Raw genomic sequence first — 17059 nt, forward strand, 5'->3', positions numbered from 1 at the left:
GCACGCATGCACTCGCTGTCTGCATGCACCCATCCACGCACGTGGGTGCTGAGTTCTGCCGAGGCTGGGTGCCCAGGAGCAGGGTGCCCGGGGGGGTCTGCAGCGGGTGCCACGGGGCTGCGACGTCTGGATCACCCGGGCCCAGGGGGAGCCCCGGGGGCAGCCGCGGGGCCTCAGATGGGGAGAGCCGAAGCGCCTGGATCCTCCCCTGAGGTTTTGGGGGTGCTGCCCCCGGCCCTGCACCCAGACAGCCCTGGGGGGCGGTGACGCTGGGCTGATGCTGTGGGGTGCAGCTGGGGATGCTGGTGGGAGCCGGGGGGACCCTGAGCCTGCTGGGGCTGACACAGTGGGGACGATGCCGGGTGAGCAGCGGGGTGGCCCTGGGTGCTCACAGCCCCATGGCGTGGGGGGGTGTCACAGCCCCATGCACCCATGGGTGACCAAACCTGAGGACTGGCACCCAGTATGGGGTCCCTCAGCCCAGTTTGGGATCCCATGGGACCTCTGTCACCCCAAGCCGTGGAATCACAGGGATAAGGGTGCAGGCCTGTGCCAGCCGTCGTGCCCCCGGGGACGCAGCGGTAGCTGCGTCCCCGGGGGCACGACGGCTGGCACAGGCTGTCCGCCTGGTCCCGCAGGAAAAGCTGAAGGCAGGGCACCTGCCTGCCTGGCAGAGATATCTACCGGGATTATCGTGACGGGCTTCCCCTTGCCCGCAGTGCGTGCCAGGTCGCAGCATGCCCCGAGGGAGCATTTCTCAGGAATTACTGTCGGGACTTGACCTCTGCGACGTGGCGATGGAGCTGACGGCTCGGTGTAGTTTTAAATACGGCTTTTAATTAGTTCCATGTAATCTCCCTGCCTATCTGCGCCCGACCGTCCCGGCTGTCAGTCACCGCATGGAGAAACCTGCCTGGCATGGTGGTGGGGAGCGCCCGGCATCGCGCACCGGGGATGGGGCATGCGGATGTACTGGGGATGGGGACATGTGGCTGTACCAGAGATGGGACATGTGGCTGCACCAGGGACAGGACACATGGATGCACCAGGGACGGGGACATGCAGCTGCACCGGGGATGGGACGTGTGGCCGCACAGATGATGGGACACATGGCTGCACTGAGGACAGGGACATGCGGCTGCACCAGGGATGGGGACACACAGTGGCCCTGGGAACAGGGACACATGGCTGCGCCAGGAATGGGACACGCAGCTCCACCGGAGATGGGACACGGGGCTGCATCAGGGACGGGGACACACGGCCACACTGGGGACAGGGACACAGCACTGCACCAGGGTTGGGGACGCATGGCCACACTGGGGACAGGGATACGTGGCTGCCACGGGGGACAGGGCCACACAACCACAGCAGGGACAGGGTCCACTCGGTTGTGCCACCGCCGCCTCCCCTTGGCACAGGGCTGTGCCGGGACCCCCTCGGGGTTGGGGTTGATGGGGGGCACCCGGCCACCCCCCAGCCCACGGGGCCCCACGCCAGCCCATCCCCATCCCCAGTGGCCCCGTGGGACTCGGGGGACGCAGGGGCCAGTGCGGGAGCAGCTCTGCTCCCAGTGGGACCAAAGGGGTGGGAGGCAGTGCCAGGCGGACGCCAGGCCCCCGGACAGCGGTGGGGGCACCGTCCCCCATCTCTCGCTGCGCCCCGGGAGCAGCCTCTGCAAAACCACTTTCTAATTCTTTGCAGAAACCATTAGGAACGGGTAACGACCTTGGCCGGGCGCGGGGACGGGCTGGCGGCTGAGGAGGTGCCGTAATTGCCGTAATTGAGCGTGGGCCTGGGCGCGCTTCCCGTGCCGGGTCACATCCAGCTGGCACAGGGCACTGGGTGGGTGGCGGGGGACTGCGGGAATGGGGACGGTGGGGGACAGCGTACCCTCGCCCCATGTCGTGGCTCCAGGTCCTCTGGGTCCTCTGGGTCCTCCCGGTGTAGCCTGGCTCTGCAGGAGTCCCTGCCTTGCTGTGCGGACCTGTGTCCCTGTGTCCCCATGTCCTTGTGTCCCCATGTCCTTGTGTTCCCATATCCCCATGTCCCCATCCCAGCCTTGCTGTGCTAACCTGCGTGTCCCCGTCCCCACCCTGCTGCAGAGGTGGTCCGGCCGGCGCCGTGGGGATGGCCCTTTCCCAGGGACGATGACAGTGATCGTGCCCGCGCTCGCGTCCGCGCCGGGCTCACAGCCGAGAGCCGGCGTCACCACCTGCCTGGGGAAACTGAGGCAGGGAGTGGCAGGCTGAGACTTGTCCCGGCAGCCGGGGAGGGAGCGCCGGGAGCAGAGCCGGGGCCGTGCGGGCGCCCGGCCAGGCGGTGGCCCTTGGGCACCGCTGCCTCCTGCCAGCAGCCGACTGCCCGGGGTCCCTCTGCGGGGCCTCCCTTCCCTCGCCCCGGCACGGCTGGGGTGCAGCCTGCTGCGGGCTGAGCCCCCGGGGACCCCCGCACTGGGGTCCCCTCTGCAGAGGGTGGCGATGCCGGACAGGGACCCCAGGGTGTCCCCCTGCAGTGCTGGGCTGCGGGGTCCCGCTCCCGGGACGCGAGGTCAGAAACGGGGTACGGGGCAGGAAGCACCACGGCGTAGCTGCGTCCCACACGTGCGCGTCCCCGTGCCCCTGGCACATGGAGGACGACGCCGGCGCAGCATCAGGAGCGTCGGTGGCTGCGGTGCCTCCCGCAGCCTTTACGAGCTTGGCCGGAGCCCGGTCCTGGGGGTGGCCGTGGGCGGCCCCCACCCAGGGGACCCCGCCGGGCACCCAGCCCCAACCCTCCCCTTCCACCTGCCGCACTGGGGCCGGGCCCACGCCGGCCTTCGCCCCACGGTGGGACAAGGACCCAGGCGTGCGGGCGGCTCTGCCCATCCAAGCAGGGCACCGGCACCCTGAGAGCCACCGCCAGGACCCCCGCATGAGGCCGGCGCGGCGGGGGACCGGGGGCCGAGGCGGGGGTCGGAGGCGCCGGTGCCAGGCGGTGAGTAAGCAGGAGCATGAGGAGGGGAGGTAATTAAAAGGGAGGCACTCGCCACAGCAAGTTCCCACAAATGAAGGCCCCGGGGCCATAGACACTGCACAACAAAGCACCGAGCAATTATTTGGCTCCAGTGGGAGGTGCTGGTCCCGTGGGGGCTGGAGCCAGCTGGGCACCCCGGGGCCTGGCAGGCCTGGCACAGGGTCTGGGGGTGGGAGACACCAGGGACCCCCCGCCCCAAGCCGGTCCTGGGGGGTGGCTGGTGGCCCCTGGGCTGCTGGTGGTCCTGGGGCTGGGAGGGTGGGTCACAGCTGCCAGGCACCCCGACCCCTGTGAGGGGACTGGGGACCCCAACACCCTCCAAGCACCCTGACCCCATCCCCAAACACCCCGACCCCTGTGAGGGGACTGGGGACCCCAACACCCTCCAAGCACCCTGACCCCTACAAGAGGACTGGGACCCCAACCCCTGCAAGGGGACTGGGAACCCCCAAGCACCCCGACCCCTGCAAGGGGACTGAGCACCCTGACCCCCTTCAAGCACCCTGACCCCCTCCTCCAAGCACCCTGACCCCTGAGGGGGGATGGGGGACCCCGACCCCTGCAAGCACCCTGACCTCCCCCCGCCCAAGTGTGCCGACCCCTGCAAGGGGACTGGGGACCCCAACACCCCCCAGGCACCCTGACCCCTCCAAGCAGACTGCGACCCTGACCCTTGTGAGGGGCCTGGGGACCCCGACCCCCTCTGGGCACCCCGACCCCCGGGTCCCCCCTCGCGGGGGAGGTGGGCTCCTTCAGGAGCAGCGGGGCTGGGTGCCACCAGCTTTGGGGTCCCTCCCCGCACCCCGGTTTTCTCCCCCACCGGCTGCCCCCTCCCGCCCCCCGGGGCCTGGCGGGTGCGGGGCTGCCCCACGCCGCCGCTGCTGGGGAGCCCTGAGGGGACGGCGATGGGCGCCGGGCCAGCCCGGTACAGCGGGGGAGCGGGGGGGGGGCTCGGCCCGGGGGGCTCGGCCCGGGGGTCCCCGGAGCGGCCGGGCCGGGGCCTGCGGGGGGGGGGGCGGGGGGTCGGGACCCCCCGGGGATCCCCGGGACTCCCCGCCCCCGCGGGGACCCCGCTGCCGTCATCGTGCTTCCACGGCTCAGACCCCGCCCCACAGGCGAGCGGCCAATCACAAGCGGAGCTCGGCCGCCTCGTGTCTCCCATTGTCTTCTCTGACTGTCAATCAAGATGGTCGCGACCAACCGAGAGGCGGGTTTTGGGAGGCTCCCGCCCACGAGGAAGTCCTCCTCCCCCGCCTGGACGGCTTGTCAATCAATCAGCGGATGGCGACAGGCTGAGCTTCTTCCCATTAGCCAGCTGCGCTGTCAATCAGAAATCTGCCCTCCCATTGGGTCTCTGCTTCCGTCCGTCACTCCGGAGGCCCGCGCCCATTGGCGGAGCTGTCACTCCATCACGGGTCCTATTGCTCGGCGGAGCTGCCCATCAAGCGGCAATCCGCGGTGGATTGGCCGGCGATAAAGCATCTCGCCGTCGGTTGGCCAGAGCGCCGGCAAGCCGGGTGGAGATTGGTCAAGAGGCCGCCGAGGAGGCGGGTCACCTAGGGCGGTGCCCGGGCAGCCCCGGAGGAGGAAGATGGCGCCGTGAGGGGGTCGGAGCCGCCGCCGCCGCCGCTCCGGCCGGTCTGTGCGGGCCCGCGGCGGGGGCGGGAGCGCTGGAGCGGGGGGAGGCGGCGCGGGGGTGGCGGCAGCGGCGGTGGCGCCGGGCCCGGAAGGGGCGTGCGGCCTCTCCGGCCCGCCCTCCCCGAGCGCCGGGCGGGCGGGCGGGCGGGCGGCGCTTCCGGGGCCGGGGCCCGGTCGGGGGCGGGCCAGCCCCGCCATCTCGGCCCGCCTCCCCGGGGACAGCCGCCGCCGGGAGGGGCCGGGCCGGGCCGGGCGGGGCGGCCCCGGGGCCGGTGGGGGCCCGGGCCGTGTGCGGGGGGTGCCCCGGTACGTGGCGGCGGGGGCCCGGGGGTGCCCGGGCGGTGGTGGGGTCCTCCCACGCTCCGAGGGGTGCCCGGCTCGGGGGGCGGAGGTGTGTCCGTGCGGGGCGACCCCGCCGGGGGTGCTACGAGGGCCCTTGGGGACGGGGGCGCCCGGGGAGCGGGCGCTGGGGGTGCCCGGGCCTGGGAGCCCCCGGGCGTGGAGGGGGTGCCATGGGTGGGGGCTGCTCCCGGGTTCTGGGGAGGGATGCGTGGGGCTGGGGGGGCTGGAGGGGTGTGGGGGTGCTGCTGTGTGTTGGGGGGGCTGTGTGGGGAGGGGCGCTTCAGCCCCGTCCCGTTCTGGGCCCTGGGATGTGGAGGGGGATTCGGGCTCGTTCCCCCGGGCACTGGCTGTACTGGGGGGCTGCAGGGCAGGGCAGAGCTGGGGGAGCCCTCCCGGGCTGGGGGTGCAGCAGGGAGGTAGGGAGCAAGGCGGTTATCTCTGCTCCTTGGGGATGTGCTGTGCAACAGGATCGTGGCCACTCGGGGAGCCACAGATTGATGCTGCTGGAAGTTTCCGCCAGGGCCTCTCATCTCTCCGGGGTGCCCTGCGATCCGCTCGCTCCCGCGCCTCGAAACCTCTCCTTCCTTGACGTGCAGCGCGAGGCGCTGCTCCCTCCTCCCCGCGGCCGGTCCTTCCACAGAATGCCCCCGCATCCTTGTCAGCGCCGCCATCCTGGCTCGCTTTATTTTAGCTGCTTCTCCTCTTCCTCCTCCTTAGGTGCACCCAAAGCACCAGGGAATTTCCCCCCAGCATCAGGGAAGGAGAAAACGAACTCTGATGTTGGCGAGTGGCTGTAACGCCTGCTCTGTTGCAGGCGTGTCGGAGTCAGACCAGGAGTTAAAACAACAACAACAACAGAAATCCTGGCCAGTTTATTATAAGACATTGCTTGATTTCCTGCTGTTAATATGTAAATATGCAGGTGTTTGAGCTCCTTTCTGCCCGACTTTGAATACTTGGTCACGGCCCTGGCAAACAAATGGGGCTGCTACCATTGGCGTGGTTTTTTCCCCTATGACTGTGCTTGGCTTCATAATCCTGAGCGTTTTCTTGCAGTTGCTGAGGTCTTTCATGGATTTTAGGGGACTCTGATTCACCTTCACCCTCAAGGCGCTAATTAAAACCGTGGTAACTCGGATCAGGTGTGTCAATTGGCTTAAACCGAGTGCTGAAAGTTAGGGTCACGTTCACCCCCCCGCACCCCCAAAAAGAGATCCATCGGGCAGATGGGAAGGGTATTTTGGGGAGCAGAGACCCCCCTGCAACTGGAATACCTGGACTGATGGCTTGTGCCCTGTCTGTAAATTGGTGTGGTATTTCCTCTCTCAGAGTGGGGCTGTGAGAAGGTAACAGGGATATCGTGGTGACAGGGCTTGAAATCGTGATCTAAAATATACAAAACCTTTCCAGCCCCCCTGAAAGGGAGTTTTGTAGCTGCGTAGAAGTGCCTGCGCTGCTCGAGCTGCAGGACGGGGCGTTGGTTGTGGCTGTGAGGACTGGTGGGTGCCTTCTTGTCAGTGTTTGCCTCTGTCCCAGGCTCCTCCGCCGAGCTGGAAGCTGTAGATCCTGCGGAGGACTGCCTGGCAGCTCCCCGAGGAGAAGGGCTTGTCCTGGTTAGGAAGGGAAAAAAAACATCTCTCCCCTTTATATCTCTTGTAGAGTATTGAAGATAATGGCACAGTTTCCAAAGTAAATAAATTCTTGTGAGAAGCAAAGGAGCCGCCTCTGAGCAAACCTACCAATCGTGCTGGTGTGAGCGGTCCAGCTGGCTGCTAGCAGGCGTTTCCTCCGGCTGGACATGGGGTCTCATGGCCTGGCGCGGTTGGTAAGTTTTCTCTTCCTACAGCTCCATCGCTTGAATCCTGTGGACTTTTTTTTTTTCCCGTGTGCCGTGAGCTCACGGCGGGCTCCAAGAGCTCCTCAAAGTGCCGTCAGGCAGACGTCAGGGTATCTGGACAGTTGGTCGGGACGCGAGGTGCTTGGTCTGTGTGTCCTGGGGCAGGAATGAGTCCTGGTTGTGCTCGTTTGAGGAACATAAAGGAGGAAACTGTTCTCGAGCCAGAAATCACTGAGTTTTTGCTTGCTTTGTCCTTTCACAGGGGTGAAGGCAGGCAAGGGGTGAGGAGGCTGTTGTTTCCAGCCTGTAGGGAGATGGTTTCCATACAAAACTGCACTTGTGAGAAGCAAAGGAAGAAGAGGTGGCCAGAGAAAAATGAATTTTATGAATCAGTGCCTTTTAATTGCCTTAAGGGAGAGTCCTCTTCTGCTTGAGGCTTGGCTGGGGGTTTACAGAAGGGCAAACTGAACCTGAACTGCTCAGCAAATTCTTCGTGGGGTGTGAATAAGCGTGTGGCAACGGTTTCGTGGTGCACGTCTGTGAGAGGGTGCTGGAGGGGAGCTCCTGCCTCTCAGAAGGGTCCGCATCCCCCAGGGCAGATCCAGAAACGTTCCCCGCAGGCAGTGACAGTCCCGCTCCCAGTTCTGGCCAAACACCCGGAGAGTGGAGCCATGTGCTTCGGTACCCGCTTGGTTTCACCGTGCTGTAAGTAGGTTTATACCACGTTACACCCTCAGGATGTGAAACTGTCACTGCTGGACTCGAACGTGAATTGTACAAGTGAGAAACTCATGGAGGGATTACACCGCAACTGCGGCGGCACAGGGCTTCTCCCCCAGTCATTATCCTTATTTATTTGTTCGGGCTAATGGGATCTCTTCTGGTATATGTCTCTCTTTCTGGCCAGCTCAGCATTGCTCTTATTTGTAGTCAGGGCTGTTAATCCTCAGCAGTGCCCTAATTCTGCTGAAAGGGAGGGTGCAGCCATTGAACTCGGGCAGCCATACAAGCTCCCGGCTTTCTGGGAAGAAAGCGTCCTTTTATCACAGGCCAGCTCGCTGGGTGCGAGCGTCTGATGCTTTCGTCTCTGGGAAGTTGCCACAGCGAGCGGCAGCAAGTGGCTTCAAGGGAATGGATGCCCTTCGCTAAGGAATGGGGCGGGTAATGTCCATGCGATGCCATCCCAGGCGCCTGGGACTCCAACTTGACTCTTCCCGGGGATTTATGTGCTCGGTCACAGCAGGGCTGTGAAAGAGCCTCCGCGGTGCCTCGGGAGGAGCCGTGGAGCCTGTGCTGGCGAGGGGCAAGCTGCCTGCCTTTGGGAAGCAGGCTCCTTGGTGACTTGGCCCGGGGCCCGATCGCTCGGTTTCTTAGCGGCTTTCTGTTTGGCGAAAGGCTTCGCGTTCCCAGGGAGGAGGCGTCCATCTCGGTCCACGCTGCGCAGAACAGCCGAGGGGCGCAGGGGGAGCTGAGGCCGCTCATCTCTGGTTTTATGCGAGCGTTGACTGCATCTCAATTACCTAGAGGACTTTTCTCCCAGCCTTAAGCGGTATTAAGATCTGGTGACCGGCCCTTGTGTTGGGCAGCAACGCGTACGCCTCCTGCGCCGTCCCTGCTAGCTGACGGTTTCAAAATGAAAGAACCCCCTTATTTTCCCAATGCAGACGTGCCTTTTGCCTGGGGCTCCTGCAGCCACGTGTTGGCAGTGGATGCTGCTTCAAGCAAGGTCGAGTTTGCCCTTTCCGAGGTTGGGTGCTGGCCCTGTCACCCTCAGCCAGCCTGCGCTGGTGCCTCTTGCCTCCGTTGCAAGTGATGCTGTCGAGCCTTTGCCATGCTGGGCTGTGGAGCGTGGAGTTTGGTCCCTTTGAAACAAAACCCACGCCTAGTTTTCTCCATCTGTGGAGTCCTTCGTCCAACCCTGGATCTCCCGCAGCTCCCCGGGCAGGAGCACGAGGTCGTTAAACAGCAGCTCTGCCTGTGCCAGATCTTCACTTCACCCGCTCGGAGCCAGAGACCAGCCCTCCGCCACAGTCCTGGGATGCCGCTCTTGCCCAGTCCCCGTGAGCAGCAAAAAGCCACTCGCTGTGCTTAGACAACAGTTAATTTTTGGCTGGTACGATGTGTGATAAGCCATCCGGGACTTCGTATCTTCATCACACTGCTCGTGCTCTGCCAGCGTTTCCCATCGCTCCTGCTGTCCAGGCATCTCTGCAGACACCACAGCGCTGCTTCCCATCAGCTCGCCTGCGCCAGGGCTGCGTTTCAGAGACGCCCTGAGTAAACCTCAAGCATCCGTACTCAGACGGCCGTTAATTCCCCATTTGAAGTCAGGACATTGTCAGCAGCAATAATAAAGAGTGTTCGAGCTCAGACAAGTTCTCCCTGGCACCTTGTCTAGGCAAATGTTATCAAACTATTGAGCCATACAGCGACTGCCGGATGGGGGTGCCCGGGGCATTTGCCAAAGGAAACGTCGAGGATGAAATGTCTTTCTAGTCCAGAACAAAAGATTTAGCAAATTGTGAGGATTTAAGAGTCTCTTTCCCTGGCTTCGCCCTATTAAACCTTTAAAAAGAAACTGTTGTAGCTGCCCCAGTGGCAAGAAGAGCCTCAGCCTCGGCGTTACTGCTCTGCGGCGGTCGGGGCAGCAGAAGTGATGCGCATTGGAGATTGCAAACGTCCAAGGAAAGTGTCGAGAGAGGAAAGCAGCAAAGCCGCAGGGGCAGTGAATCGCCCCCATGCTCACAGCTGCCCCTCGGGCTGGCCCTGCCTCATCCCACGCTCCCACCGCGCCGTCGGAGGAGCCGCAGCCGCTCGCCCTGCGCCCTCCCTGCCCGCCTGTGCCTGCCGAGGCCCTCGAGCAACCGGCTCCTCCACCGTAACTTCACCTTTCTCCTCTCCCCAGCGTGCAGATCCCACTGAAGCTGTAGGCTCCGTGGCCCTGGCTCCCGTGGCCGCCTCCTCTCCTTCGCGTGCCGCCTGCTGCTGCTCTCTCCTCCCTGCTCGCCGACAGCTTTTCTCAGCCTCCCGGGGTCCCGCTGCCAGCCAGCGCCAGCAGCTTTTTTTTTTTATTCCCCGAAGTGACCTTTTAATTACATAATGACTTACAAACACTCAGCACTGACAACATACCAAAATAATTGAAACAATGTTTTTCCAGCCTTGAAAAACATGATTCTGTACCAAAACTCTGTCCTTTGAGATTCCCAAAGTTAGAAAAACAAGTGGCAGGGAGGGAGCATGAGCTGGGAACCGGGAGGCCGTCGGCTAGCTGGGCATGCCTGCCTCCGCTTTGAAGCGGGGGGCTCGGCAGGGCAGCAATGGTTTCTCAGCTCGGGGCGAGTCGTGGCTTCAGGTCGAGGCTGTGCTGGGATGCAGGCACATGAGTGAGGGCTGCAGCCGGTTGCCCACTGTAATTGGCATTTTCCTTTGGTGGCGAGCAAAGGGCAAAGGAAAGTGAGGGGAGAGGGCAATGAGGTTTCTCTAGCCCCTTTGTAACCCCCACTGAAGGCGTGTGAATGAGGTGTGACGTTTTGGGTGATACTGGGAGACACTGGGAGAGTCCCTTGGGTGTTGGGGCCTTGAGCTGGGTGCGCCGAGGAGCTGTGGTCTCAGCTCTCGCTGCTGGTCTGACTCCTCCGTCTCTCTGCTTCCTCCTTGCAGATCAAGAGACAGCATGGCTGCGACTGCTGCCGTCAGCCCCAGTGAATACCTGCAGCCGGCCGCCTCCACTGCCCAGGTGAGTACGGGGGCAGCAGCAGGCTCCCGGCTTCTCGCTGGGGTGGAGGGACGTGTCCTGGGGTGCGCGACAGCAAATGCTGCATCGTTCGGCCCCTCCTGCCTCCGCTGTAGCCAGCATTGCCGCGTCAGGAGGCGGGCTAGTTGCAGGACAGGCTGGGGAGCCGCGCTCTGGACTTGTTCCCAGCCCCGACGCCAACTCTTCCGGAGTGTTGTTTCTCCTCCCCGCGCTGTGTTTTCCTTAAGAATCTCTTGGGTTGTGTTAGCAGCTGATATCATGAGGTGGTCTTGGAATTAAAACTGCATGAAACACTCCAGGGTGTGTGTAATGGGTGTAAATACCAGCAGCCTTGCAGGGTATTTGCAGCTTTATAGAGGCTGTAAGAACATAGGCACACGATTAAAAGGCAGTTGCCATCCTGATGGCTAAAAGTAGTGTGACTGGGGTGAGCTAAAGGCACACGTGATACGGGTAATTAAGCAGTTCCCTTAATAAGGGGTGTCTCATTAGCATGGACTGGATTGCTTTCGATAGCGTGTACCCTTTCCTTCGCTGACTCGACCTCCTGATGTCTGGCACAAGCCCCTGTCTCTAACTTACCCGTCTCCTTTCTGGCTCTCCAGGACTCCCAGCCGTCTCCTCTCGCCCTCCTCGCAGCGACATGTAGCAAAATCGGTCCCCCCGCAGTGGAAGCCGCCGTGACTCCTCCTGCCCCTCCTCAGCCAACACCTCGCAAACTTGTCCCCATCAAACCTGCTCCGCTCCCTCTGGGCTCCGGTAAGAACAGCTTTGGGATCCTGTCATCGAAAGGGAACCTCTTCCAGATCCAGGGCTCTCAGGTCGGCACCTCCTACCCCGGGGGGCAGCTGGTTTTTGCCATTCAGAACCCAACTGTCATCAACAAGGGCAGCCGCTCGTCCGCCAACATCCAGTACCAGGCGGTGCCCCAGATCCAGGCCGCGGGGGGACAGACCATCCAGGTCCAGCCCAACCTCACCAACCAGATCCAGATTATTCCGGGCACGAATCAAGCAATCCTCACCCCTTCCTCTTCCTCTCACAAGCCTGTGCCCATCAAACCCGCTCCGGTGCAGAAGGGTGGAGCTTCGCCGGTGCAGGGCACAAGCAACGTGGTCAAGTTAGCTGGCGGCAGCAACGTGACTCTTACCCTGCCCGTGAACAACCTGGTGAATGCCGCTGAGCCGGGCGCGCAGGCTCAGATCCTTGCAGAGAGCCCCTCGAAGCCCAGCAAAAAGACTCGAAAGAAAGCCATGTCGCCCGCCCAGCCCGCCGCCGTGGCCGTGGCCGAGCAGGTGGAGACGGTGTTAATAGAGACCACGGCGGAGAACATCATCCAGGCAGGCAACAACCTGCTCATCGTGCAGAGCCCGGGCTCCGGCCAGCCGGCCGTGGTGCAGCAGGTACAGGTGGTGCAGCCCAAGCAGGAGTCGCAGGTGGTGCAGATCCCGCAGCAGGCCCTGCGTGTGGTCCAGGCTGCCTCCGCCACGCTCCCCACCGTCCCCCAAAAATCCTCGCAGAACTTCCAGATCCAGACGACGGAACCCACTCCTACGCAGGTACTGCCTCCTGTGTCCTCCTGCAAGGTCCCTCTGCCCTGTTTCTCCTCAGAGCTCTTACCCAGGCTTTAAAAAGCTGAAGGGTTTTTTTGAGCCGCCAAACATCCTCAACTTGGTGTCCAGTTTAGGCATCGCTTCCGTGGATTCTCTGATGTCTAAGAAGGGTTGGGAGCACAGCTCTTCTCTCCACAGGGCTTTATTAAGTCTCTCTTGCTGGCCACCTGTGTGGTGTCCTTGAAACCTCTGCTGTGCCATCAGCTCGGGTTGGGATGAGCCAGAAGCTCTTGGGAGACGGAGGGAGTGGGGCTCACAGCCTGTAGGACTGTGTCTTTAGTGTTGCCTTTGGAAACCAGGCTGCAAGGCCGAAGCAGCCCTTTGCTGCCATGCAAGACCAGGACCTTCTTCAGGAGACCCGCAAAGGGTCTTAGATGCTCGGGCAACTTCTCCTGCTCTTTGGCTCATCACAGGCCCCGATTTCTGGGTTGTGTGGGGAGGGCGACCGTCGTGGTGGAGGGGGCTCTGCCTGGTGGCAGCGGCTGATCTCATTCCTCTTCTCTCTCCCCGTCAGGTCTACTTCAAAACGCCGTCGGGCGAGCTGCAGACAGTGCTGCTCCAGGAAGCTCCAGCCATGACGGTGGCTCCGTCTGGGACCTCTTGCAGCAGCCCCGTGTCCCGCAGCTCCAGCACGGGGGGCAGCAGCAAGAAACCAGCCACGCGCAAAGAACGCACTCTGCCAAAGATCGCCCCCGCCGGAGGCATCATCAGCTTGAACGCAGCTCAGCTGGCAGCCGCAGCGCAGGCCATGCAGACCATCAACATCAACGGCGTGCAAGTCCAGGGCGTGCCTGTCACCATCACCAACACCGGAGGTGGGCTGCGCCCTGCTCTGCGATGGGGCGGGAGGGACAGCAGGACGTAGGCAGCTCCCTGATCTGGAGGACAGAAAGCTCCCCCCTGCTAGCAGCACGCTTTGCAGCTGGGATGTTGCAGCTTTGTAAACAGATCCCTTGTACCCTGAGGCTGAATGTTGCTGACTGTTAAATGTCATCAGCTTCTCTAGCTCCCGTCCTTCCAGGAGGCCCCGGGTGTTTCATAGGGTGGCTCTTTGGTGGTTCTGCTGGGTGTTTCCAAGCCCATCGCGGTAAGCTGTGTCAGGGAGGGCGGTTAGCGGAGACAGCCGCCTGCAGGGTCAGGCTGTGCGGTCGTGCCGAGCTGCAGGACACGTCTGAGCGCAGGGGCTGAGGCTGCCCGGGAGCCCAGCCCAGCTCTGTTTGCTCCCGAGCTCTCTGCAGGGGGAAGGCTGAGCTGTGCCCAGGCCCTTGGGGCGAGACGCGTGTCTCGGGGAGCGCCGGCACCCAGCCGGGCTGAGGGACGGGGTGCACCGGGGCTTTTCCTCCCGCAGCACCCCTGGGCCAGCAGCCCCTACCACAGGTAGCACTGCCAGCTCCCAGTCCCGGGGCTGGGACATCTCTCCTCGCATCCCCTGGGTGCGATGGCTGCTGGTTTGGGCTTCCAGTAGCCAAATCAGGAGAGGTGCGTTCACACACACAAGCTCTGTGCTCCTCCAACCTCTGTAGTGAGGGATCACCATTCCCTCTGAGGGAACCCAGCCCTCACCTCGGTGGGCCAAGTGGCTTCCTTAAGCCGAAAATAGCCAGACGTGGCCCTGGCCAGTGGCTGGAGTGGTCTGGGAGCTGCAGACAGCCCTGGTGCACGTCTGCCTCCTCATCTCCCTGCTGCCAGGAGAACCGCGTCCCAGCAGCCGCTCTGTCCTCTCCTCCTGCCCGGCAAACCTTCCCCAGCCCGGTCCCAGTGGCGTGGGCTGGGACCAGGGAGCAGAGGGGAGGAAGCTGTGTCTGAGGGAATTTTATCTGCTTTCTGATCCGGAAAGACCTGCTGCCGTGCGGTGGTTTCTCTCTCAGCAAGAACCGGCAGGAGTCCCGGCTCGGTTTTGCAGTCGGAAGCTGTTCTTTCTTGCTTGACTAAACGATGTCAGCATAAAACACGAGCCAGCGTGGTTTCACGCTCCGCAGCGGGCCGCCGTCCTCGCTGGGGTTGCTTTTAAGGGGGTTTTTAATTGCTGCTTCGCATGGAAATGTGGGGCCAGCCGTGAGCGTCAGGGAGATGCCACAGGCAGATGTTGCTGCTGTCCGCAACGCGCCGCAAGGCTGGCGGGGGCCTTGCTGCAGCCCCGGCTGCGAAGGGGACCGGTAGGACCTGCTGGCTGCTGCCTGTGAATGAAACGAATCGAGTCAGGTCTCAGCCTGGGTTCAGCCAGGCCGTGCCTGCCTCCCGAGCGGCCGTGTGCCTTGCGGTGCTGCCAAAGGGCTGCCCCGTCCCTCGGCTTCGCGCTTGCCCTCCCAGTGGATGTGGTGGCACCTTTGCTCTGCCTGCACCCCCCCGATCCCATCCTCCCCTTCTGTACTCACCCCTTCTTCGTTCCACCGTCAAATCCCACTCCTCCTTCCCCACTGCCCCCGAGAGCAGCGATCCCGCTTGCTGACGCTGACCCCGTCTTCTTCTTTCCAGCCCCCGTCACGGCTGCCGGGTGCTGTGCAAGGCCCAGGCTGCCGCCTCCGTGAGCGCCCGAGCGTGGAGCGGCCCTTAGGGTCCGGGGTAAGTCCCGTTTTTTTGGTCAATATATTGCACGTTTTTTCAAAGTTTCTTTTTTGTTTCCTCTTTGGTCATTTCCCCACCCCGAAGGGTCAAACCGAAAACTTTGAAAAACCGCACAGTATATTCAGAAAAAAGGGACTTACCGGCCCCGCTTGGGGACCAGCACGTGGCGGGGCAGGGGGGCCGTGGTGCTGCTGCATGCGGGGCTGGGGGCGTCGAGACCCGGGGTGTCCCGTCCCCCGCGCGGCGGGGTCTGTCCTCCGGCCGGCCGCCTCCAGAGCCTTTCAGCAGGACCCGCGCGAGGAGCATGGACGGACGTGGTGGGCGCCGGCGCGCGGGCACAGCGCGGCCCCCCGGGAGCGGAGGGGCAGAGCCTGACCCCTCCCTTTTCCTCCCCAGGCCAGCAGCAGCTGACTGTGCAGAACGTGTCCGGCAACAACCTGACCATCAGCGGCCTGAGCCCGACTCAGATCCAGCTCCAGATGGAGCAAGCGCTGTCTGGAGAGATCCAGCCGGGGGAGAAGAGGCGGCGGATGGCGTGTACCTGCCCCAACTGCAAGGACGGGGAGAAAAGGTGAGCACGGAGCGGGAGAGGGGCAGCCCTGCGGGACCGGCACCCGTCTCCAAGGCTAACTGTGACTTTCCTTGCCAGGCCGGGGGACCCAGGGAAGAAGAAGCACATCTGCCACATCCCCGAGTGTGGGAGAACCTTCCGGAAGACCTCGCTCCTGCGCGCTCACGTGCGCTTGCACACGGGCGAGCGTCCTTTCGTCTGCAACTGGGTCTTCTGCGGGAAGCGTTTCACACGCAGCGACGAGCTGCAGCGGCACGCTCGCACGCACACAGGTCTGCGGCCCCGCGGGGCACGGCTCGGCACCGTGGCGCGGTCCCCTCCCTCCCAGGGCAGCCCCCGAATCGTGGCCCAGCCCGCGCGGGGTCCTGAGCCTTATGAGATCCAAGGGGATGCGCTGAGCCGAGGGCTGGGATGATCTTGGGCTAGCGCAAGTTGGTCTTGCGATTTGCTGAGTTACTGGGAGGGACTGAAGAGCTTGGGGGGTCTCTGCTGCTTTGGGCTCTCCTGATGATGGTGGTGACAGAGGTGTCACGGGCCGGGAGGTCCCCGCTGGCCTGACCGTGGCTGGTTTAGGGGAATGCAGGGACAAAATGGGGATCTGGGGATCCCAAACGTCACTCGGTGACGGTGCTGCCGGAGCCACGGCGTGCCGGCTGCCGCCCCCTGACCGCCGCCGCTCTTCCCCGCAGGTGACAAGCGATTTGAGTGTGCGCAGTGCCAGAAACGCTTCATGCGGAGCGATCACCTGACGAAGCACTATAAAACCCACCTGGTCACCAAGAACTTGTAGGGTCGGGAGCGGCTCCCTGGCTGCGCGGACAGACCCTGCCAGGGCACCAGCCTGCGACGCCGCAACGCTCCGGCGTCCCCGGCCGCGGCCGCCTGCGGAAGAGGAGCCCTGGGGGACATCCTTCTGCCCTTCCTCCACCGCCGCCTGGGCCCCCACGCAGAAGCGCAGCCCTTTCGGAAGGGCGCGAGGGGCCGATCCTCCCTGCGGATCCCCAGGGCCATGGGGTGGCCCGGCGGTGGCCCGGAGCCCGGCGAAACCTCTCACGGCCACACGGGAGCCGGGCGCAGAGGGGACCGCACACTCCGGTGCGGGCAGGCCGGGAGAGGCTCCACAGCACATTCCTACTTTATATTTAAAGTCTATAAATAGCTATAAATATCTATATAACCCCCTTTGGAAGGTCCCTTTTTTCTATGGAGATCGTTGCCTTACGCTCCCCGCTCCCGATTACAAACACTGTGTATTGTGAGTGCTTTTTTTAATCTCTATTTAATTTCTCTGTAAGATGCTGCCCATCTTCTTGCCCCCCTTTTCTCCTAACGTTTCTTTTCCAATACTGAAGAGGTTTCTTTTCTCTCGGATGATTTCTCTCTCCCCACGTTTCTGTTTCCAAGTGACGTGGCGTTTCCTTTTGAATTTTGGGACTTCAGCCCCCTTTCCTCCCCCGTGTGCTGCCCGCCATCCCCACTGTGTATAGTGTACATTGTATCATAGATTATATTGCTTTTGTGTTTACTACATGTTTAAAAAACATATGGCTTGTTATTTTTGAGCTTTTAAATTAAACAAATCCACTTTATTTTTTAGTTGTAACTGCCCGAGATTGTTTTCTGGATTACGTGACAGATCTGTTATACTATACTTTATTAACTGTAACTGGTTGGCCGGTGTGGAGTCAGCTGGGAGCTTTCCTTGCTAAATAAATTTAGTCACC

The 17059-nt window shown here is 62.7% G+C and overlaps 1 protein-coding gene across 6 annotated transcripts; it reads left to right on the plus strand.

The window, feature by feature from the left end:
• The first annotated feature begins 4555 nt into the window (after window positions 1-4555).
• SP2 (Sp2 transcription factor) lies at window positions 4556-16924 on the plus strand. 6 transcript variants are annotated; one of them, XM_087769854.1, is made up of 9 exons: window positions 4570-4650; window positions 6652-6817; window positions 7092-7534; window positions 10493-10568; window positions 11192-12145; window positions 12714-13014; window positions 15161-15335; window positions 15414-15607; window positions 16025-16924. In XM_087769854.1, exons 4-9 carry the CDS (start codon window positions 10506-10508, stop codon window positions 16123-16125), a joined length of 1788 nt encoding a protein of 595 aa, XP_087625980.1. In that variant the 5' UTR covers window positions 4570-4650; window positions 6652-6817; window positions 7092-7534; window positions 10493-10505; the 3' UTR covers window positions 16126-16924. The 6 variants fall into 6 exon arrangements, with proteins under 6 accessions (XP_087625977.1, XP_087625980.1, XP_087625979.1 ...); XM_087769853.1 differs by lacking the exon at window positions 7092-7534; XM_087769850.1 differs by lacking the exons at window positions 6652-6817; window positions 7092-7534 and adding an exon at window positions 8494-9707 and having other exon boundaries at window positions 4594-4650.
• Window positions 16925-17059: the final 135 nt, after the last annotated feature.

The sequence above is a fragment of the Nipponia nippon genome, unplaced genomic scaffold, assembly GCF_047370975.1.
Source record: "Nipponia nippon isolate SJK-2023a ecotype South Korea unplaced genomic scaffold, ASM4737097v1 scaffold_32, whole genome shotgun sequence".
Lineage (NCBI taxonomy): Eukaryota > Metazoa > Chordata > Aves > Pelecaniformes > Threskiornithidae > Nipponia > Nipponia nippon.

Excerpts from the sequence above, each read along its gene's own strand:
- SP2 (XM_087769850.1), top strand. The coding sequence starts at position 9,568 with ATGCTCACAGCTGCCCCTCGGGCTGGCCCTGCCTCATCCCACGCTCCC. Across the intron at positions 13,015-15,160 it reads CACCATCACCAACACCGGAG|GCCAGCAGCAGCTGACTGTG; the intron begins GTGGGCTGCGCC and ends TTTCCTCCCCAG. Across the intron at positions 15,608-16,024 it reads GCACGCTCGCACGCACACAG|GTGACAAGCGATTTGAGTGT; the intron begins GTCTGCGGCCCC and ends TCTTCCCCGCAG.